This window comes from Panthera tigris, chromosome F3 (assembly GCF_018350195.1).
Source record: "Panthera tigris isolate Pti1 chromosome F3, P.tigris_Pti1_mat1.1, whole genome shotgun sequence".
In the NCBI taxonomy this organism is placed as follows: Eukaryota; Metazoa; Chordata; class Mammalia; order Carnivora; family Felidae; genus Panthera; species Panthera tigris.
This window is the reverse complement of record NC_056678.1, coordinates 53,959,876-53,984,771: the sequence shown is the minus strand read 5'-3', so window position 1 is coordinate 53,984,771 and position 24,896 is coordinate 53,959,876. Positions and strand designations below refer to the sequence as shown.

Here is a 24,896-nt window from a genome sequence, read left to right as displayed (position 1 = left end):
TGTCATTACCTTTCCAGCTGCTCTGTCCCTACTCTCTATACTCAAATCCTAACCTGTATAAAAAGTTGGTAGGTGCCAGCCAAGTATTAATCAAATTGGTATGGCCAAAAGTTGGAGAAACAGGGGGATGGAAGGGTTTAATGATGCCTGGCAAGTGATTTTTTTATCTGAAATAATAGTATCTTTCCATAAGGCAAAAGTTGCCTGCATTTTCAGGAAAGTGACAATGAATTTATTAAAAAGAAAATAAGGTATTAGTTGAGCAGGATTACCTTAGGATGTACTCGAGAAAGTGTAATCAGATATATTACACTAAGTGGTCTTGGGACTGATGCCATCTATGTATGAAACAGTGAGCTCCAGCTAGCAGAGGCTGTATCCTTCCCCACTACTGAGGAATTTATACTCTAATGCAGGTTAAGTAGACATATCTGCTAACTTTTTAATGAAGGCTGTACATATTTTCAGACCAAGAATTGTTGAACCAGAGGAATGGAGAAAATCTTGAATGTTCTTCCATTGTTTGTTCTGTTTTTAGGACAGAATATGGAATACAGCTGTCTGTAGAAAGTTAGAGGTATCCCAGATTTAAAGAAGTTAGGAGTTTTATATGCTTCCCATTGATGTTCAAATTATTTATATTTTGCCAGTTCTCTGTCCTTTGTCTTTATATGAGATAAGATTATCTAATGAACACCTTATTGTACTCATCAGACAAGTAGTTACTTGCTTAACGTATCTTTGGTATCAGACTGTATAGACCGGTGAGGGCAAAGTCTTTCTGCTTTGTCCTGAAACATATCCCTGCGGCTAAGTCCTTAGAATGCTCAATAAATAAATATCTGTTGACAGTTTGACTGACTGACTGAATAACTATGGGAAAGTATACTTATAATTGAAGAAAATTACCCATTTTCTAGGATACAATTTCCATCTCTTTAATGATCATTTAACAATTTAGTTCTTATTTGTCTTAATTTCTCAGTTTGTTAGAAACTTTGACTTTAAGTGATGATTATTTTTAAGTTACTTTCCTGAATCCATTCAAAAGAGTTAAATTTGAATTGTGAAAAGAGCCTTTTATAGTAACTTAAAGTCACTGCTGTCTAGCACATCGTTTCAAAACAACTTGAAGTTATTGTGTGTGTTTTTAGAAATATGTTAATAAACTTAAGTCATGAATTCCTTATATAACAGTGTAATCCTACAGAGAGGCTATGGGTGTAAAAACTTATTTGCTTTTCTTTCAATGATCAAATGCATTCTGTGAATAAGTATTTGGGGTAGGAGGAAAGATTCTTCATAATATTTAAAATTGGATATGTGTTCGCATATTTTGAACCGAACACCTGGAATTATTGTGAAGATTCACAGTAAAGTTCCTCCGATTCTTAATTGCTGTATTTTTTGGCTAAGTCTCTACCAGCTATTATCTCCCATTCTTTATTTTATTAATTTCTATTTGTATATACCTGATTAAATGATATTTTATTGGCCAATAATGACTTGTGGGAATCATTTAAATGTTTTACGTTCAGTGATGTTAAGAAGAAATTCACATAACATTCTGATTTCATTAGAAGAAAGCTGCAAACAAGTGTGAATGGCATTTATTTAACATGTCTGATGTTTTCCAAATGGAAAGAATAAACTGCATGCTATGATACTAGGATCGATCGTAGAATTACTCTCTTAACATTGGTCGGGGAGTATAATTTTCAAATGATCACAAAAGAATAATATGCTAAGTTCTTCCAAGTATAAAGCAAATTTGGCATCCCGAAGCTCTATGTTATGTACTCGAATTTGTCTCCAGTGAATGTAATTTCTGATGTAGAGAACTGTTAATGCTTCAAATTGTTGCCAAACATAACATGAAGAACCACTTACTCAGACACCTGATCTTTAGAATGCAGCATCGTTTGTAACAATTTTAACGCTAACTAAGTACACTTTGATGAGACAGCATTTAATAAAATGCTCATTAATTTCATCATTAGCAAGGGTATGCTAAGAAGTAAGCCAGTTTCTTATGTCACGCCCAATTAGCATCCCATGCTAGTAATCCCATTAGTATTGTTGAATTCACTAATGGAAAAACTAATGGGCATGCTACCAGGGCACATTAATTGGGCACGACACCAGTTCTGGTTTTAATTATTAAACTACGATAATGAAATGTGTGTTTGTAAAATATTAAAATGTTGAAATAGGGTTGAAGAAAATAAAAGAGTATGTAGAGGAAAGAGATATAAAGAAAGCCAACCTACAAAAATTCAAGGACTAGAAAACAGATATACCAAATGGTCATCTTTCTAGCTGATCGAGTTGTCTATAAAAGTTGGGACACTGTCCACATGAGAAACAACCCACTCATCCTCATGGGAAATTAAAAGCTGTTTTTTTGCGATATGAATTTCTGTATGTCATACATGTTGTCATGCGCTGTATGAGGCCTGACAGGAGCCAATTAAATATGTAGAATGGACATGTTACATTGCCGAAGCTATTTTAGGGAAATACATACAGAAATGTTTTACTTAAGATGGTGTGACTCACATTGCACTTTTTGTGATGTAAACCTTCAATTACATCAGATAATTATTACTTTTCTCTTTTGGAAAAACAGTATTCCAAAATTATAGGAGTTTGGCCAAGCACTCCATCCAACTAATTAAAAAAAATATTTTGTAATATTTTACCCAGTCCTATTTTGGCTTAAACATTTTTTATGGATTTGAAGTTAATTATTGCTAAGAAAATTACCTTCATTAAGAAAGAAATTTATTTTCATTTAGAAGGTTTGGAGTAATTTTCTGGTTTTTTTCTTTGATAGTAGTGGTAGTAACTGATGATGGTGACAAAGTTGAAATATCTCCTACCTAGGCTTATTTGCTCATGAACGCTAAAAAAAAGTAACACTGTACTAAGCATGATATGCCAAAAAGTGTCCACTTGGCTAGGAAGTACTCAGATGGAAGGTTTCTCTTCTACTTCCTTCTGTTTCCTTACCCTTACCTCCTTTCTGCTAATCTCTGTTCTTGATATCTGCCATTTCGTACTCTTAACTTTGTTTAATGTTTATTATTTTTGAGACAGAGAGTGAGAGAGAGCAAGCAGGGAAGGGGCAGGGAGAGAGGGAGACACAGAATCTGAAATAGGCCCCAGGCTCTGAGCTGTTTTCACAGAGCCTGATGAGGGGCTTGAACTCACAGACTGCTAGGTCATGACCTAAGTTGAAGTCAGACGCTTAACTGACTGAGCCACACAGATGCCCCTATTTATTTTTTTAAGAGAGAGAGAGAGAGAGCAGGGGAGGGAAGGGGGGGTTGCAGAGGATCTGATGTAGGCTCTGTGCTAACAGCCCTAAATGGGGCTCGAATCATGAACCCTGAGATGATGACCTGAGCTGAAGTCAGATGCTTAACTGGCTGAGCCATCCAGGCACCCCTGCCATTTCCTACTCTTAACTGCTTAGGAACTCATTTTTAACTATGATAGAATGACCTTAGATAGAAGTTTCAATGCTAGATTTAAGATTACAAGGCAATGAGTACTAAGTTTAACTATGCATTTATGTTCAATGTGTTGATAACTGGCTAATTTTTATATGAATCTCATTCCTTCTACTTATTAGCAGTATAGTGAATGTTTTTGCCAGAGAAAAACTTTTTGCCAAATATTTCCCTACCTTTAGCACAATATAGATTCAATGGCGTTTTATTAGTTTTAAGTTCTTTTTTCATATTTCTACCAAAATTCTTAAGAGCTAAACTTTTAGAGTAGAAGATTCATTATCTTTCTAATGAATATAAGTTCTCAAAATGCAAGTGTACTTTTAAGAGATTTTTTATTCCACAGAGAAGATCTTTTCAGATTTGAGTACTGTTTCTAGGAGGACATCACAGAAAATGCAGAATGATGTCAGGCATCAACTTTCACTTTGAGTTCTGTTGAAATATAGGCATGCTTGCATCATGGGGATGTCAAAGCTTATAAACTGGTTTTTAGCAAATCTATAAATATATGTGTGTGAGTTTGTAAACATATACATTCATTCACTCACTCATTCACTCATTTGTTTCCTTAAGGGCTCTTCAATGGAAGTTACTACAACTAATGATGGTGGTAAACAATATAACGATGGCAAATGGCACGAAATAATTGCTATTAGGCATCAGGCTTTCGGCCAAATCACACTTGATGGGCAGTATACAGGTAAGAGCTATATATATGAATGGTTCTATTGATATGCTAACGTTGCCATACTTTTCTGTTGCTTATATTTCTACATCTCTTTTTTCACGTTTATTTCCTCTCCATTTTGCCTGAATTGCTGTTGAATTTGCCTTTGGGGTGCTCCCAAAATGATGAAGTCTGGCAACCATTTCCTCCTTTACGCACCGTTTCAGTAAAGCAAAAATAAGAGCAAAGTCATCAGTAGCAATTTTGTCTTTTGCAATGCTTTACAGTCTGCAAGGGCTTTTACTTATGTTCTCTCATTTTATTTTTGACCTGCGAAAGACAAAGTAAAGCGGTCATTACATACATTTTGGAAGTGATGAAGCTGAGGCTCAGAAAAGGTAAATAGCTTTTCCCAATTTGCACAGCTGGTAGGCAGCATTCTTTCAACACTTACTTATCCTGTCTTTGCAATTTTAAGTTTAGTATTCTTTCCATCCTACCCTATCTACTATCCGTAGATAATTATAAAACACTTACAGTACCTGTATAATGATGCAGGCTTTTATTAATCTATTCAGGAAATATGGAATTGTAATGAGCACCTACTGTGTCCCAGGGATTGCTCTAGAAACACTGGCTACAAAGAGCAGAATTTACATTTTAGGCAGAAGAGGGGCAGGAAACAGAATAAATATTGAACAAGTATCAGGTAGTGTATATTCTGAGAATAATAAAGCAAGATAAGAGAGAAAGTGTGTGTGTGCACGCATGCATGTATTGGAGAGGGGAATGTTTTGATTTCATAAAAGACTGTTAGAGAACTCTTCTTTGGTAAGGTGACATTTGAACAGAGACCTAAAAGAGAGTAGGTGGATAAGCCAGGAAAATATCCAGGAAAAGAATGTTTCAAGCCAACAGAATAGTAGGTGCCAGGGCCCTGAGGTAGGAACATATGTATGGCATGTTAAGGACCAACAAAGAGGTCACTATGAAAAAGAGTGGGTGAAGGGGCTAATAATAGGCTGCAATAAGGGAGGCATTAGGGCTTTTTACATAGGGTTTTCTGGACTTTTACTTGGAAAAAGGGAAGCCATTGGAGAATGTCAAGAAAGGAGTGACATGTTATGACTTCTTTCTTTAAAAAGAACACTTTGGCTGCTCTTTTGAAATGAATTTTAAAGAGAACAAGGGTGGAAACATGGAGAGCAGTTAACAAACTTCTGTAATAATTATAAAATAATTCAGGCAATAAAAAAAAATGGTTTCTTGAACCAAAGAAGTAAAATTGTGGGTATAATGAGAAATCTGGGTATATTGTAAATGTTAAATTAAAAGGATTAGATTCAAGAGGTGCGTGGGTGGCTCAGTGGGTCAAGCATTTGACTCTTGATCTCAGCTCAAGTCTTGATCTTGAGGTTGTGAGTTCAAGCCCCACATTGGGCTCTGTGCTGAGTATAAAGCCTACTTAAAAAAAAAAAAAAAGGATTTGATTCCAGTAGAGCAGGATTGGCAAGCCCCTTGTGGGCCATATCTTGCTCATCATTATTTTATAAAGTTTTATTGGAGCACAACTTTACCCATTTGTTTTGTATTGCCTGTGACCACTTAAAGCTGCCTGGTCTACAAAGCCTAAATTATATACTACCTGGCCTTTTACATAACGAGTTTGCTAGTCCCTAATGTAGAACATGACTGCTAAGTTTGGGGTCTGGGCAACTGGAAGAATGTAGCTGCCATAACTAAGGTTGACAGGATCATGGGGGAAGCTGATATAGAGAGAGATGTTCAGTGTTAACATGGTCAGTCTTAGGTATCTATGAGGCATCCAAGTGGAAATATCAGGTAGACTTCTGGGTACAAGTCTGAGTTCAGGGAAGAGTTCCAGACTAAAGATATACATTGGGAATTGTCAGCTAAGGATGGCATGCACTTACCAAGGGACCACATGGAAGTAAGGCTAATTAGAGTGGTTTGGGCTCTGAGTCTGAGGAAACAAAAAAATACCTCTCCTTCAAAGGAAGAATGGAGTTAGAAATCATAACAGATGTGTGCTGTGAACACAACATAGATGGGGACCCAGGCCTCCTTTGGTCTTTGGGGCTGGTGGTTCACATAGGTGCCAAGCACTCCAAGTCATCTAGAGGACTTCGTATACCCATGTATGTGGGGAGAGAAAGAGCTCTGAGAAGGCAGGAGACCTGGTCCTTCCAGCATCAAGTTGTTGGGACATCGAGGAAGAACCATTGAAGAAAGACAATAAAGAGGAGAACCAAGAAAGAGTGGTATCCAGAAGCTCAGTGAAGGGTTTAATCATTTGTTAAGTGAACAGAACCCAGATTATTCTGGGGAAGTTGAAATTCTCATCTCCTTTTCCATAGGTTCCTCGGCCACACCGAATGGGAGCACTATTATCGGAGGGAACACGGGAGTGTTTGTGGGAGGGCTTCCACAGGGTTATACTGTCCTCAGGAAGGATCCTGGTGAGTTTCCTCTTTAGGATTTATATGTTGTCACCAAAATTTACAACAGGATCAAGTATGAGTACATTATTATAAGGTATGAATAATAGTATTATATTTTATCTCATGCTATTCCTGTATCAAGACAAAAATGTCCCTTAGGTTTCCTTTTTTCTAAAGGAACCATGTATTACTTGCATTTAAATTCTTCGTGCCAGCCCCTGATATGTAAAAAGAGTTTATTAAAAAGTATATTAAACTTTTGAAGTGAATGATACTAATTTCAGTCAAAAACATGTTATTTTAGGGGCACCTGGGTGGCTCAGTCAGTTAAGCATCCAACTCTTGATTTTGGCTTAGGTCATGATCTCATGGTTCATGAGTTCATGCCCCGCATTGGGCTCTGAGCTGACAGTGCAGAGCCTGCTTAGGATTTTCTCTCTCCCTCTCTCTGTCTCTCCTCCTCCCCTGCACATGCTTACTCTCTCTCCCTCTCTCAAAATAAATAAACTTAAAAAAATAAATGTTGTTTTAGGATTATGTGTCAATTTTTTTAGATTTTAATCTGAAGCAACACAGAAATAGGAAACTATGGGCTTGATTTATACTCTAAACAGGGTAAATAAACTTCCCTGAGTATTGAGCATGTGATCAGCTCTAAACCAGACCTTAGATATCCACAGATGAACAAAATGTGGTCTTTGCCACAATAGAGGGTACAAATATATAAATGTATAATGTCAAGCAAATGCCATAAGTACTGTAAGACATAAACAAAATAATTCCTGTATTTTTGGAATGAGAGAACAAAAACAGATTCAAAATGAAACCAATAAAAACTACCATGGACAGAATTAACCTTAGGCAGAAAGAAAAAAAAAAAACATCCTTCCAAAAGCATTGCTAAGATTTTAGGGTAGTTTTCCCATGTCTGCATTGAAGGGCATATAGGGTATCGCCTCAGTCTCTCCCAGGAAGTAAACTGTAACTACATAAATATTACACATGAGCTAGAACCTAAATAAATATAAATTGTTCATGGGTGGGGATCTTCAAGGAATAACGGTGAAGAAGATCAAAAGGAATAAAATGTTTTCAGTGAAATTTGGAGAGGGATATATTTAAATACCCAAGACTGAATGTAGTTGCCTCCTCAGATATCTCTAGAATAGAGAGGGTTTTTATTGGACTACTTTAGACAGGTAGAGAGAGAAGTCTCTCGAAAACATTCATACACACACACCCACTAGAGAAAAAGAGAGAGAGGGAGAAAGAGGGAGAGGGGAGAGAGAGAGAGAGAGAGAGAGAGAGAGAGCGAGAGTGAGCGAGCTCTCAATCTTTGCCCCAGTTCTTTGTCCATCCAGCACATGTCTTGGCTATGGTACAAACAGGCACTGGGAAGAGAGCATACCTGGCTCCAAGTACCCTTCCTGTGGAGGACATATCTCCATTATAAATAAATAAATAAATAATCTGACCTTGTAGAACTTTGATTGCTGGTGAATACCTTCCCTCGAATCAAGTCATAAACTCAAAAGCCGAGATCGAAGCTTTGTGTGGATCAGTATGGACATCACTGGATGCAGTGTGACCTTAGCTGCGATGCTGCCTCCTCTTCTCTAGGTTTTTCTTGCTCTCTAGTTCTAATTCTCTCATTTCACTTCATTTCTTTCCCAACTCCTATTACCAGCTATTTGCTATGTTCATAAACCCTACCTTTGCCTGGTCCGGGGCATTCTAAAATTAAGGTCAATATTATATTAATTCCTAAATATGAAATCAAATTATTGACTTACTTGTGTAATAGACTGGTTCATAATGATGAAAGAACTAAAATACAAATGAGATTAGATTAATAGAAACACTTCCTTCAAATCTTACTTTTAAAACTTGTTGGGGCGCCTGGGTGGCTCAGTCGGTTGAGCATCCGACTTCGGCTCAGGTCCTGATCTCGAGGTTCGTGAGTTCGAGCCCCGCGTTGGGCCCTGGTGCTGACAGCGCGGATCCTGGAGCCTGCTTTAGATTCTGTGTCCCCCTTTCTCACCACGCCACCCCTGCTTGTGCTGTGTCTCTCTCTGTCTTTCAAAAATGAATAAACATAAAAAAATTTAAAAAAAAACAAAAACTTGTTACAACACTTTTATTTTTAAGACTAGTGGCAGATGAAATCTTCTTGTTAGTTCAAAAGGCAATATTCTGGCTACTCCCATAAAACCACAATTTCTACATAAACATCTATTTCTTTGGAAACAGTGGATCTGACATTATAACTGTTACCACTCAGCATAGGTAATGGTGTGGTGTTTACATGAATCATTAAGAGGTTTGCAGTAAATAGGTAGTGAGAGCTATTGCCTGTTTCTTTTATGTGAATGACACATAAAATTAATTGCTTTGAAAGAATGTTTCCAAAATACATATTTATTGATATCTCTCGACCCCTACAGACATAGTCCGTAAAGGTTTTGTGGGCTGTGTCAAGGATATGTATTTTATGAAGAATTATAATCCCTTTGCTATTTGGGAGCCTCTGATTTGGCAGAGTGCTGAAGAGCAAGTCAACGTGTATAACAGCTGGGAGGGATGTCCCACGTCACTACAGGAGGGAGCCCAGTTCCTAGGAACAGGTAAGGTTCTGAAAGAGACACCAGCAGTTGCTTAGCAGCTAGTTTCTATCCTTTGCACAATTTAATCCCTCCTGTCCGATTACTTTGACCTCTTATGAACCTAGTGTCACAGAAATAACTAGTTACGCCATGATACACATAAACATTTCCTCCAAGTCTGAATATGTGATACAAGTTGTAAGACTCATGGACATATATTCGTGTGTCAGATCTCTGTTAACCCATGGCAATGCTTGGTTTATATTTGGTAGTATCAAAAATATCTTTTGGTATGCCAGATGTTTTACTTAGAATGCAGTTTTACTTGGAAAGATGTTTTGGAAGTGTTATGTTTACCGGGTGAATCCACAAATATCTATTTATCCCATGGTGTAGATGGACCATATTCTCGAGAGCAAAATGTCAGCTATGTAATGGGGTGCGTAGGTTAGTGAGGAGGAGCTGGAGGATGTCACGGTCATCCCTGCCATTGCTCGAGAGGCTGCTGCAGCGGCGAGGAGCAGTGTGCCTGGCGTACCTCCCCAGCCCAGTCTCTGCCTGGCCGTCACCCAGGGTAAGGGAGTGGAAGGGAATATAGTGGCCTGGTGGATAGTACTTCAGATAAAAGCCCACCTCTGCCTCCTATGTTTATAACTAAGCTGGTTACTTATTCAGTTGCTTAAACCACCTTCAGGATAGAAAGATGAATAATATCCCAGTCTGTGCACTTTTCTGTTGCTCTTTTCTCAACACTGTCATTATTCTGAATTTCTCTTAGTCAATGCAATTTCTTATCGTGAATTCTGATATAAAACAATAATAGTCTTAACTATATCCATGATTTAGAGAGTAAATTGCTTCCTCTTAAAATGTATATCCCGTTCATTCTGCTACTTCCGTACAAGTACAAGGGGGATTTCTCAACATTGATTTGCATCTTCTTTTGCGAGAGACTTACTCAATGACGGTATTCGTCCTAGTCTTTGTTACACCTTCATAACGCTGGCACTATTGCTTTATACACACTGACATGTACATATTCTTTTCTTTAAAGGGTTTCTGGAACTTCAGTCGCACATGTTTCATGGTGGAATGGATTTTGAGATTTCCTTGAAGTTCAGAACTGACCAATTGAATGGGTTGCTTCTTTTTGTTTACAACAAAGATGGACCTGATTTTCTTGCTGTATGTGTATAAATTTAGTTAAATTTACTTAAAAATATCAGATACAACTTTGAGATAAATAAGGCATGTGTTAATATTTTGCTAAATTGGGGTTTCTCCTGAAATCCATTTTTGTTTTCCTTCCTTAAGTCATTTTTAGGTTTGGAGTCCTGTGAAACATTTTGTGCTCTAAGATCGTGATTTATTTTAAATGACAATTATTACTGTGAAAATTGTAATTTTAGCAAAGCAGAGTAGTTATGAGGAATTACGAAAATCCCACTTAGTTTCCCAACATATGAAAAATATTATGTCCTTTGTTATTTCTTATATAATGCTGTTAAAAACTATCTACAATAAATGCTTTGTATTACACACTCACACAAAGTATAAAAGTACAGTAAGCATGAACCTACCACCCAATGCAAGAATTAAAATATCATTTTTTACATTTACTTATAGGGTCTCTCCTATCCCATTTTCCTATCCCCCTCTGGAGGTAATATGTAATTAGAATTTTGTGTTTATTATCCCCTTGCATGTAGCTGCAGTTTCAACAAAATGTATGAATGCCTGAAAATTCTTGTTTTTGACATTTATAAGAGTTGCATTATACTCTACCTTGAGGCAATTGTTTTTTGCACTCGACATTATTCCTGAGTCACTCATGTTCTCCATGTAGGTATATATTTTCATGACTGTGTAATTTAGCTCTTCTGTCAATGACATACTGGTTGTTTCCGTGTTTTTGCTATGGCAAATGGGCTGCTATGAACATTTTCATACATTTTTCTAAGTACAGTCGGCAAGTGTGATTACTTTTATTTGCCTTTAATCAGACAGTCAGATATCATTGTCAAAAATAAGTATGTGATGGGGGCACCTGGGTGGCTCAGTCAGTTAAGCGGCCGACTTCAGCTCAGGTCATGATCTCGTGGTTCGTGAGTTCGAGCCCCGCGTCAGGCTCTGTGCTGGCAGCTCAGAGCCTGGAGCCTGCTTCAGATTCTGTGTCTCCCTCTCTCTCTGCCCCTTGCCTGCTCATGCTCTGTCTCTGTCTCTCAAAAATAAATAAACATTAAAAAAAGTTTAAAAAAAATAAGTATGTTATTAAAATGTAAGTTTTTAAAAAGTTATTTTAAAGAACTTACATAGACTCAGGGGAAAATTATGAACACCTTAATCTCATTGCTCATATCTAGGCAAGTAAGTAGTAAAACACATGTGTTGGTGATTTTATGATTCTAGGATGTTTTCAATTCATTGATTTTGTTCATTCCTAGATTATATAATGTCAAATTTGCTGCCCAGGTAAGTGGAAATATATCCCTTCATAGAATTTGTTATAATTTCATCTTATTTAAATTTTTTAAATTTCTTATTTATTTTTATTTTAAAGTTTATTTTTGACAGAGAGAGAGAGAGAGTGCGAGCATGAGCTAGGGAAAGGCAGAGAGAGAGGGAGACACAGAATCCAAAGCAGGCTTCAGGCTCTGAGGTGTCAGCACAGAGCCTGACTTGGGGCTCGAACCCAGGAACCTTGAGATCATGACGTGGACCAAAGTTGGATGCTTAACCGACTGAGCCACCTAGGCACCCCTGAAATGTAATCTTTCTTAACACAGGAATTTTGTGTCTTCTTTATAGTTCTATCTTCAGTGCCTCTTTTTTTTTTCGTTTTTATTTTTTAATTTTTTTTAATGTTTATTTTTGAGAAAGAGACAGAGCATAAGTTGAGAAAGGGCAGAAAGAGAGGGAGACACAGAATCTGAAGCAGGCTCTAGGCTCTGAGCTGTCAGCACAGAGCCCAATGAGGGGCTCAAATTCACGAACTGTGAGATCATGAGCTGAGCCGAAGTCAGATGCTTAACCGACTGAGCCACGCAGGTGCCCCTTCAGCCTAACTCTTGCAATTATTAAGTATTTGATAAATATTATTGGATGAATGAGTGACTGAACATGTGAATGAATTCATGTTATGGTGACTCTGAGCATTCCTTAAACATCTATCTGTGCATAAATCTTGGAGAGAATGCAGAGGTGTTTATCATTTGGCCTTTCCTCTCAAGGAGCACTTGCCTCTCTTGGAGGCTCACACATCCTGGTATACCTACATCCAGCCCTCCATCTTCCTCCGTTCACTGACTTTGGAAATATAATGAATCCCCACCTTATTGAATAATGTTAATTTTAAGCTTTAATGAAATAAATCTTAATCAAAACATTTAGGCCAATATGTATTGAGTGTCTGCTCTGTGTTAGGCTTTCTTTTAGCACTTCCAATACAGCTATAAAGGAAGCAGACATTCACAGAACTCACATTCTTCTCCTCTGTATCTGAGAACCTACGCTTCTCACAGTTTATTCCTCAATAAGATTTTTTCCTGTTATCCTAAGTAGCTTCAACATACGTGGCTATCCGGGGAACTTGATTAACTCAGAAAGTTTTTACTGCTAAACTCTTAATATCAAAATAAACTCTTAATCTCAAAATATAACATTTCTACTCTTTGAGCTCTCGTTCTCTCTTATTGAGTTCACAAAGACATTGAGACCATTGGCTATTAGACCACTTTCTGTTTAACTTACGTGCTCTGTTCCTTAGACACCGTAATGCAGCTTTTCAACCATTTTTTCTGACAACACCCTCAACTTGTGTCTTCAATTCCACAACTCTGAGTGAGTCAGTTTAGCCCCTAGCTCTTCAGTTTCAATAGCCAGTTTACTGAACACCACAGGAGAACTAATACAGGTATGAAGACTGGTGACACACTGAGTCTTGAGGGTCCTAATTCTTTCATTCGACACTATTTATTGTTTATAGGATTTGCTCATAGATTAAATGTAGAACATGAAAGAAAAAGAATGTCAGGACTGGAAAACACCACAACCTGAATGTCTTCAGATAGTCTCATTCTTATAATGGAAAGAAACATAATCTCCTCATCTTCCAAATTTTCAACCTACAACTTTTGTTTTTATGAGCCAAGTCTGGGTTTCACTCTCTCCTGACTCAGGAGGACAAATATATAATTACTATGATTCCAACCAAAGTTAATATTTCTACCTTTACTCTATATTCTATCCCTTCTCCTGCAAGAGCTTGTGCTACAGATTTTCTCTTTTGTTAAGTTCCAGTGTTCCTTCCACATCGGCTCTTCTCCCTCTATATATAAAATGGTTGAGCCTCATTTATCTTAAATATTTTTCCTTTTGACTTGGAAAACTCCTCTGTTGTATTTCCCTTCCCTTCAGAGCCTCTTGCATTGGAAGTAACTACTCTGGTTATTTCCACTTATTTTTATATCACACCTTAGTCCTCAAATACTGTAAATATGGTTCCTAGCCCTACCACATTGCACTGCAGAATTTTCAACTTGCCAGTGACCCCTGCATTTTCTAGTCTACGAGATAATTTTTCAGTCTTTATTTACTTGATCTTCCACTGTCATCTTTTTTTTTCTTAAAATATTCTTCCCTACCGACTTTCCAAAATACTAGTTGCTCTTGATTTTCATTAAATCCTTAGCTTCTCCAAGAAGATTGTTGTTGACTTATAGAATTACATCTACCCTGCCTTCCCCTTAAAATGTTGGTCTTGCTGAGGACTCTTGCTTTGATACTAACTGGATGATCTCACTTATCCTTTCATAAACCTTGTCTATTTTACTGGCCTATCTTTATGTTCAACTGCCTCAAAAAAAGCTTCTTCTGAATGTTTTATAGACATTTCAAACTCAGTGTGTTTAAAATTGACCTCATTCCTCACTGACAATGATAATACCAAGTCTTTCTTTCTAGTGCTTTCCATATTGGGATGGTGGTAAAACACACCCAAACGAGAAAGAGCATGGATATCTTTGACTTACTCTTCATTCATTTAACACATTCGGCTGTTTGCCATGTCCTGCTGAGACTTAAAAAGCTGAGTTGCTTTTAAAAATACCTCTTTGACTGAGTTGTCACTGTCTTCACCATTGTTATCTTTATTTCAATGGTTCTTGTCATTTTTCTCACCACTGTAGTGATTCTCTAATAGGTTTCTCCAATTCCAGTCTAGCTTTCATTTCCAGTATGAACTTCCTATGACCTAAAGGGTAGACTTTTAGCACAAGATAATAGTGGAAAGAATATAGCCTTTTGGAGGCAGGCACACAAGAGAAAGATGAATATTTTTCCATATGACTCAAAATCCTCCAAAACCTTGTTTCTACATATCTGGCAAGACTCTTTCTAACCCATGCCCCCCCCCCCCAATCTGTGTATCTTTTGTCTTACCTAATTTAGTCTTTTTTTCTAAACCTAATGAGCTCATACATGTCCTCATGCCATTGGACATGTTAATCTCCCTGTGTTGAAGGATTCTCCATGAATCTTACATACTTCCAAAAATATTAATTTAAACCTTTTCCAGTTCCCAAGGAACAAAATGTATATCCTTTCTTTGCTGTCATTGTACCCTATTCTTCTCTTGGTTATAGTATTACCCCAGATGTTTGCTATTGGAAAATGTGATTCTTGGGAACAGGTTCATAGAACATGGTGGGGAACTCAATATTTATTGAATGAATGGATAAATGACTGCTTATCCAATGTACTTCACAAAGATGAATTTACATAGAAAAAGTAATTTTTATCTGGAATTACTGAATTTCATTTGACATGATTGATCTCAAATTTTTAAGTATCCTATTTTTGCTGATGGGAGTTCTAACAAAATAAAAACATAGTAGATAAAATAATTGTCATGTAACATTTTGAAGGAAAACATATGGAGGCATTTCCTTTGCCATGAAAATTTGGGTAAAATGTATTCATATTAGAAAATGGCACCTAATCTAAAAGAATACACATAGAAGCAATTATGTTAGTTAGAGATTTAGAATAATAAAAATGAAATATTGAATAAAAATCCATCTTACAAATTTGAAATTGAGTTCACCAACCAGTTAAAATAAGCTTAATCAGGCTTGACATTTCATTTTCTTATTGTCTTGTCATATTTTTCCCCCAAATTAAGTTGATATATGAAGTAGTATTTTCTCATTTTCTAAAAACTCAAGTAAAAATAGTGACATAGTTCAAACTATTCTCTTCAGTCATTCAGTTACTTATGCTAGGGTTGAATCTTTTACCTATGTTGCACCAAACAATAATAATAATAAAAGTTTTTGCCCACATAGTATCATATCACATTGTGTGATCATTAATGGGTATGAATTTGACTTAATACAACAATCTTCACGTCAATTATAAGCTTGCAGAGTACTCCATTATATGTTACTCCAGTCCTGCTTAGAATAAAGTGGAACATTTTTATAGAGTGCTTTCAGGGAAATTTGTTGCTTTTCTACAAGAAATTGACCTTCTGCTCTCTCCCAAACTGCCATTCTGCAGTCTTTTTATATGCCTATTTTCTTTTTTAATGTGAAATACAGATGGAACTGAAGAGTGGAATATTGAGCTTCCGGTTAAATACCAGTCTTACCTTTACACAAGTGGATCTATGGCTGGGACTGTCCTATTGTGACGGGAGGTGGAATAAAGTGATTATTAAAAAGAAAGGTTCCATCTTAACAGCAAGCATGAATGAACTGAGGGAGCGTGCATCACAGTCCAGAGCCCAGCCACTGATGGTGAATTCCCTGGTCTATGTGGGAGGAACCCCACAGGAGCTGCACGACTCTTTTAAATACCTGAGTCTGGAACAAGGTAAAGTCCATCTGAAAGAATTCCCAAATAAATACAGCCCTGGTATAAATACAGCAGGTTTTGGTGGGTTCATGTTTTAAGATACAACAACAGAATCAGGCCGAAAGCAATACCTACCCATCCCTTTTTTGAAGAATTTTAAGCTTAAAAAAAACCACAGTGGTACCTGCATGGCTCAGTTGGCTAAATGTTTGACTTTTGATTTTGGCTCAGGTCGTGACCTCACAGTTGGTGGGATAGAGCCCTGCATCAGGCTCTGCGCTGACAGCACGGAGCCTGCTTGGGATTCTCTCTTTCCCTCTCTCTCTGCCTCTCTCCCACTCACATACGTGCTCTCTCTCAAAATAAATTAAACCTAAAAAAATTTTAAAATCACAGAACATTTTTTTCAGATAGTTTTGTATGTTGCCCTTAAGAGTGTGCCCTCATACCTGTTTATAATCAATATATTTATTCTAACTTGTCTTTAACATATACAATTATAATTTATATATATATATTTCCTCATGTGTTTTCAAAGAAAACATATGAGGCTCTGGTTCTTTCAAATACTGACCATTATCTGTGTTCATAGATTAAAAAAATAAACTAGGTTGGTGGGCACAGCTAAGAAAAATGGCATTAAATTTTACTGGGGTTTTTTTCTGACATAACTGCTAATTGTCTCTGTGCATTTCCATGGAGCTCCCCCATAGCAAAGCACATGAAAGGGTGGGTTTAGTTGAATTTTAAACATGCTGGTGAAAAATATATATTTCATTTATTATTAATTACCTGAATGAAAGAAAAAGTGCATGAGTGCATGACTTATAACTAGAGCAAGCATTTAACTCATAAAAGGAATTTGAACATAATCAGAGAAATTTTTAATACAAAAAAGGCTACCAGTAGCTGAGTGCATTCTGTGTGCTAGGCATGGTTCTGAAAGCTTTACATGAAACTAAGTGACCCATCTCTTCCTAACAAGCCCATGACTTAGGTATTATTATTTATACGCCCGTTTTACAGATGAGGAAACTAAAGAACAAAGTAACTTGCCCAAGGTCACATGGTTAGTAAGCAGATAGCAAGCCTTTCTGTCTCAGGCCAGCCTGGTGTCAAAATCCACTCTCCTTATTATAATCAAGGATTCCCTTTTATGGTCATTGGCCAGTATTCCTTTGCTATAAATTAGGGAAAGCACAGAAACTTCTAGTTTGTGACTAAGCATGCTCCCATGTAGAAAATGTTCTCTACATATTTCAAAATCTATGTACTGTGAATGGTTAAAGTTTCCATGAAGCAGTCTTTGCCTATTTGGTAAGTACATAAAGATTTAAATGCCTTTGAATAGAAAATATATGGCAAGCTCTAAGGAGACTTTTAGAAGGGTACTAGTAAGGAGTTAATGAATATCTGGGGTGTAAGACAGTAATGACATTTTCCAGGCACTTAAGATGTAACAGCAGCTAAAAATATTACATTCATATAAGGGCTTCTCCTGGTTTTCAGGTTTCTGAGGTTAGAAAGAGCTTGAAAACCCTTTAGATGAGCCAGATTACTTGATCCTACTTACATCTAGGAAACAAATCCCCTGCATCTGTGGCCTTATACTTTCAAAGTACACAAAAACCCATTACTATGATGGGCATAGAGACATGGCGTTAGCCAAATTTTAACTGGAATTGTGAGACAATCATGATAGAAGCTTAACACATCAACATAAAAACCCAAAGGGGATAATTTAATCTGCACTATGACTAAGTCTATGATACTGAGAGATATTTTATTTATGGGTAATATTAAATTTTTATCATTGCAGTATCATACATATCAGTGGTTCTCAAGCCACTGATAAAATATTGAAGTATAGTAGCTGGAACATAGTAAGAACTCAATAAAATCAGCTGTTATTATTACTATTCAAGATACATCGGAATCTCCTGGAAAGGTTATTAAAAATGCAGATTTTATGACCCTATTCCCAAAGATTCTGTCTCAGATGCTTTGAGTGATACTGATCTATATAAGTAACTGCATGTTTTATATAGCGATCAGGAGAATATTCACCATATGGGGGTGCTGCCTGTATGTAGTAAATTGCAATTAAAATTAATCATGTTCACTTACTGTATTTTTTTTAATCCACTCTCAAATGGTCTTAAAAGTGTTCTGTGCTTCTCAATTAGCACCTTTTTGCAGAGGCTCTATTTTGTGGTCATATTAGCGCTATTTTTTTTCTTGTCCATTAATGTTGTAATCTTCCTTTGAATCAAATGCAAATTAACTTTCCTCTGTGGTACGGAAATGCTGGGCAGCCTAATTTGCTGAAGATGTATCACCTCAGAGCACGGGCATTTATCTTAGAACTACCACTTGGGACTATCACTTACCTCCAGGTTGGGGGCGACAGGGCCATGGCCCGTGATATCACAGGTTATGCTCTACCCAAAGACCTGTGTGGAGAAGGGAGGAGTAGGGGCTGAACGCACACAGAGGAGCTATTACTCTGCTCTGCCATTTTCACTGAGTTCCATAGTTCTGACTATACACAGTGGTCGCCACTTTAGTATTCACGTTAGCATGACAGAGAGCAAATCCAACTCTGCCAGGGCCTTCCTACCAGCCCAAGTGCCTCTGTGTTGGGTGGTGATTTGTCAGTGCAGAATTCTGGGCCACCTTTTAGTTATTTGGAGGCCTGGGGGTGGGGAGTCATTTCTGACTCTCAAAAGCAAGCGAGGGAGGCATCTCCTTTCCTCCCACTGCTAGGCCCTTTCCCCTCTTTCTATCCTAACATCCCAATTATATTTTGAAGGTAGTTGAAGAATATTTCTGGTGGAAATCGTTCTGATGGTGCAGAGTTGAAAGAACCGTGACTTGATTTGGCAAAACTGTCCGTCTGTTCTTACATAGCATGGTGAGGACCACACACTAGAACTCAGGTTCCTTCACCTCCAAGGCCTGAGGCCAGCATACCACTTCCTAAGGAGGATTAATACTTAGAAACATCATCCAATACTCTCTGGACCTTTTTCCTTATCTCCAGAATGAAGGAAGACTACCTCGATGGCCTTTCCCAAATTTTAAAATTCCATTCCACGAATTAATTTTTTTTAATAAAAAAATGTTTTAATGTTTATTTTTGAGAGAGAGAGAGAGAGAGAGAGCGCACTAGTGGGAGAGGAGCAGAGAGAGAAGGAAACACAGAATTGGAAGCAGACTCCAGGCTCTGAGCTGTCAGCACAGAACCTGATGTGAGGCCCGAGCTCAGGGGCCAAGAGATCATGACCTTAGCCGAAGTCAGACCATTAAACAACTGAGTCACCCAGGTGCCCCACCATGAATGATTTTTTAAGACATTTCTTTTTTTATTCTTAATTCGTTAAATTGTAAAATATACATAAATGTTACCATCTTAGCCATTTAGCGCACAGTTCAGCAGCATTGAGTATATTTACGTTGTTGTGCGACCGCCATCATCCGTCTCCAGCGCATTGTCCATCTTGTAAAACTGAAACTCTGTGCCCTTTAAACAATAATGGGACTTTTCTGATAACAGCACTTCGATGTGTACCAGAGCTGCCTTTCCACTGTTTGCATTTTGTTGTTAGGGAAACCGGCGTAGAGAGAAGTTAGGTAACTGAGCTATAAGCCATCAGAAAATCACTGCTGGTAGAGAATTCAGAATTCTTCACTTCTGAAGTTTCAAGCAGATGCTTTTATATTGAACTTCATTGCTTTCATTTCCATTCACCCAACTTATGGAGTGTCTACTGTGTGTTCAAGATAGACTAGCAGTATTGATCAGTGGGACCGAAAGGAACGTGAATAATAGCAAAGGCATTTAAAAGGAAATAGGCTGCAACTTAATGTGTTAGAAGACATAATAAGACATCATATAAATGCTGAAGAGAACAATATGGTCATTGTTACTATTAGCTTATTTTACTGTTAGGCGTTGCATTATGTTTTATTTTCTCTTCCTGCTGATGTGCTTTAATCTTGAAAAGAGCTAAGCATGTGTTTGGGGCCCTTCAAACTTGACAGTGTTTTGTTCAGTAAGAGTCAGTGTGTGCTATCTCCAACCCAGTCTGTTCATCCCTTCTTTTACAATTTTGTGCAGTTTTCTGTGCAGAATGCTGGCAAACTTATTGAGCTGATCTCTATTTACACAAAATAGCATGTAATGCAAAGCCATTGCTACTCCCTGGCTGACTGGATGCCCTGTGGTTCTCTAACAAAAAAACCAGTGCATACTCCTAATCTATTCCTTCCACATTTCCTGTTAAACTTCACAGAACTACACTGCACTGTGGTCGTTCTAAAGTCAACTGGGTAGTGGGGTACCTGGGTGGCTCATTTGGTTAAGCGTCTGACTTTGGCTCAGGTCATGATCTCACGGTTCATGAGTTCGAGCCTCAGATCGGGCTGTCTGCTATCAACACAGAGAGCCAACTGGGTAGAACACATATTCCGAGAAACCTCCGGATGTTGCCGTTGCCAGAGCTGAATTTGCTCTCTGTGGTGCTAACGTGAATATAAAAGCAGTGACCATTGTGTGTAGTCAAAATTGTGGAACGCTGTGACGATAGTAGAGCATAGTAATAGCTCCTCTGTATGCTGTAACTGGGATTTAGTTTTCTAACTCTGGAAAGATTCTAACAGAATTCATATCAGTATCTTAGCATTTCAGAATATACTGAAACGATATTCTCCCTCTTGCTATCTTGCCTAACAATCCTCAAAGGGTATTTTCCCCCAGGGAGCTTGTTAAAATAATTGTGCTCCTTCAAATACTACTTTTGTTGCTTAAACAGTGCCTTATATATGTAACTGAATTTTCCAGAATTGAGGGACATGTGGCTAGCCCTGTACCATAAGGTCTAATTGCCGAAATTTTATTTCAAAAGAATAAAGAGAATGAGAAAATGTGGGCCTAAAGAAGTATAAGAAATACTTTCAATTGAATATATTCAGTTATAATTAGCAGCTTTATATTTTTTCAAGATAAATATAAATACTTTCTCGTGACAACTTAGCCTGGTAAAAAGCAGAAGGAGGCATAAAGGATTTCCCAAATGAGACTCAAAAGTTTAAAGAATTGTATCTACAGCAACCCCCACACCTCATCAAAACGTAATCCTGCAGAGGACAGAAATGATTGGTAATTAATGACTCAAGCCTTTTATGTGATATTAATCCCTTACTATTTGCTAGGTTTCGGTGGTTGCATGAAGGATGTTAAATTTGCACGGGGTGCTGTCGTTAACTTGGCATCTGTGTCCAGCGGTGCTGTCAGAGTCAATCTGGATGGATGCCTATCAACTGACAGCGTTGGTAACTGCAGGGGAAATGACTCCATCCTGGTTTACCGGGGAAAAGAGCAGAGTGTTTACGATAGTGGTCTCCAGCCTTTTACAGGTAATGTGGACGTGCTCTAAATTAAATGTTACATGTCTCCCACTTGTCGCCTCTTCCCTCCCTGCCAGCCCACTACTAGTCCAGATGAGTAATATTTTCATGTGTCTACTTCTTATTTCCATTTAAGAATACCTGTATCGAGTGATAGCCTCTCACGAAGGAGGTTCTGTGTACAGTGATTGGAGTCGGGGACGTACAACAGGAGCAGGTAAATTTTATGTTAAAATGTGTATGTGCACACACGTGTACATCTCTGTGCATACATGTTTGTGCATGTAAGAAAAAGAAGAGGGGCGCCTGGGTGGCTCAGTCGGTTGAGCGTCCGACTTCGGCTCAGGTCACGATCTCATGGTCCGTGAGTTCGAGCCCCGCGTCGGGCTCTGTGCTGACCTCAGAGCCTGGAGCCTGTTTCAGATTCTGTGTCTCCCTCTCTCTCTGACCCTCCCCCATTCATGCTCTGTCTCTCTGTGTCTCAAAAATAAACATTAAAAAAAATTTAAAAAAAGAAAAAGAAGAGACTATTATCCTGAAGCAAGTATTATGTTTGTAATCTTATGAAAGAACATGCCTTGGTTTACAAATGTCAATGGCTAAGATGCTTAGGAGGTCAGTGCTTTTGATTTTTCAGTCATTTAGTAAGTGTTTGCTCAGGCTTGATTCTTTCCTCTTCCGATGCAGAAGGGAGGAGGTTCAAGTTGTCTTAAGGATCTAATAGGCCTGTATCTGTAGTGACATATCTATGGACAGGAAACAGACTGCATAGAACCCAAGGAGCTAACGTCAGGATTAACTGCCATGGGTAGGAGTGGCACCCCCTCACCTCTCTCCCGCAGAGGGTACATTTGCAACCCGAACCCAGTTGGAAGCAGATATGTCTTTTATCACATCATGACAGATGTTTGCCATGGTGGTGACTATTAGGATCTTAGAATGACTCTCCCAGGATAGAAACTGCTGATGGGTCCAAATTGTTTGAATTAGAGGGGGGAAAAACCCCAGAAGATAGAATATATTAGATCAAATCTCAGACAACCGACTTATAAGTGCTTTGTACTTCTCACAGTGACCACAACGTCTTTTCACATGATACCATCACAGGAAGGCATTCATCGCAAAAAGTTTTGCGAGGCAGTGGGCTTTTACCATTGTGAGTCAAATATTGGTCAGAGAGTCAAATAAATGTCTGTAAGACTGCCATTTATGTCTCTAGAAGGAAGTTTATCCTTAACAACTCCCCGTTTGTCTAAAGGTGTGTTTTTCACCAAGACGTTCTCTCATACTTATTATTAACCATGGGCTACTAACCCAGACACCTTTTGAGAAATCTTCTTAGTCTAGGATAACTAAATACTGAGATGGGCTACTAAGAATAATTTTCAAAGCTCTTTGCCTACAGATTTTCCAGAAGAGGACAACCTGACACTTTTCCAAGGTGATTTAAATTATCATCTATTTATAGGCAAGACAATGAGCCGAATAGTCTCTTAAAATCCTTTTCAACTTCAGAGCTTGGAGAAAGCTCTGATATAAAATATTCATTTGTTCCTGGCCTGTCCTCTGCCCCTAGTTCACCTCCTCTGCTTTGTTAACAAATACACTCTAAAGCCGGCTTTCAGTCTAAGTCAGCAACGTAAATAGGTATCTAGAAAGTGCCTTGCTTACATGGCATAATAGTGCCCATTTTGAGTACCACAGAGAGAGCATGCAAATAGAGCTCTGAATTTATAGCAATGATCTGACCACAAAGTCTTATGCTATAAATTCATATTTATAATCTGACCACAACACTGAGCAGCTACATGCTCCCAAGGGTTGGAGAATAATTGCACTATTTAATTATTTTTGAGTCAGTTTTGCTCTGTCCCTTATGAGAAGGCCATCTGTTAGACGGCACCGTACTTTGCCCTGTACCACATTTCAGAACTAATAAAATCAACATCACTCCCGTTGTCCCTTTGCTTGCATGTTGATTGTGTGGCCTGTGTGTTTTCTATAGGTGCCCGTGGTGTTTTAACTGCACAGACAGTGGTTCTCCACCTCTGTGCTTCTCTCCCTTGAAGCTGTTTCCCTTGAAGCTGTCCTGTTTTATTGGTCTGAACAGGAAAGTCAGAGAGGGAGGATATTTGATGTGGGAAAACCAGAATGATCCTCCATCGACAGGGCTCAGGAGTCCACGGGCAGCTAGAGCGGGCCTCTCATCCATCATCCTGCCATGGAGTTCCTTGGGTTTTTTCTCAGTGTTCCCAGAGCAGTTTTTTCATCAGTGATGAAGTTGTTACTGATCAGAACTGGAAAAATAGCTAATAAATAGTTAAAGGTTATGGATTTCTAAAATTAGGGGACCCAGCTTGTGAGTGCGGTGTTGCAGTTCCTTTAAACATCCCCATTTTGTGTTCCTTTTTTTTTTTTTTGAGATACATGGAAGAAAACACTTTGAACATTCTGAAAATGATTTTGTATAATCTCAAGGGTGCCAGCTCCTCTACCCCCTAAAATGCAATTAGGAATGTATCCTGTATATCGTATCTGATAGAATTTTGCTTTTTCAAAATTAATTTGAAAAACAATTGAATGTGGAAAATTAGATCAGACATCCAAGTACAATACAATCACATTTGTGATATTTTTTGGCTAATACATTGAAGATATAAAAGTGTCAAACCACGATGTATAATAACAGTCTAATTATCTTGCTTCAAAGGGGTACATCATTATATTGTTTGAACTTGTTATCTGCCTACCATCCACCTCCTTCTTTATGAGTGATGTTTAAAACATGTCTGGTACATTAAATGTTTTTGGAAAACCTGGACTACCCTCGAAAGAACGTTATGTCGATGGAGTTTTGATGGTTTTGAAATATCGCTTAAACTGAATGGCTCAAGATGTGCAGTCATATTAAATCAATGCTGAAAAGTTACAACTCTAATAAATTGTATTTATGCTAATGGTTGAGTCTGATTTACTGCAGCCATTAAAAGTGAAGAATAGGGGCGATAGTCTTCTCAGAATGGCCATTTCTCTGTTTTCTCTTTTATTCTTTCACAGCTCCACAAAGTGTGCCAACTCCCTCAAGAGTCCGCAGCATAAACGGATATAGCACTGAGGTGACCTGGGATGAACCTTTTGTGGTTAGAGGTGTAATTGAGAAGTACATTCTGCGGGCCTACAGTGAGGATGACCCCCGTTCACCCCGCATGCCCTCTGCCAGTTCCGAGTTTGTTAATACCAGCACCCTCACAGGTAAGGGTGATTCCGTAGGGAGTAGATTTGATTAATTTTCTTTTTGTTTTGATTTTTAATAACATTATTCAAGAATTTTTCCCCCAAAACATGAGTTATTCGGATATTTTTCCTGGTTAAAAACAGCCAG

General features: G+C 38.0%; 1 protein-coding gene across 1 annotated transcript in view; it reads left to right on the top strand.

Moving 5' to 3' along the window:
• The window catches only part of USH2A (usherin), a 767,091-nt gene that overhangs the window by 325,868 nt on the left and 416,327 nt on the right, over positions 1-24,896 (top strand). The window contains exons 24-31 of the mRNA XM_042976063.1: positions 4,092-4,218; positions 6,564-6,665; positions 9,092-9,271; positions 10,305-10,435; positions 15,850-16,123; positions 21,320-21,523; positions 21,651-21,731; positions 24,572-24,766. Of these exons, the coding sequence (XP_042831997.1) occupies positions 4,092-4,218; positions 6,564-6,665; positions 9,092-9,271; positions 10,305-10,435; positions 15,850-16,123; positions 21,320-21,523; positions 21,651-21,731; positions 24,572-24,766 (1,294 nt within the window). The remainder of the gene's footprint in view (positions 1-4,091; positions 4,219-6,563; positions 6,666-9,091; positions 9,272-10,304; positions 10,436-15,849; positions 16,124-21,319; positions 21,524-21,650; positions 21,732-24,571; positions 24,767-24,896) is intronic.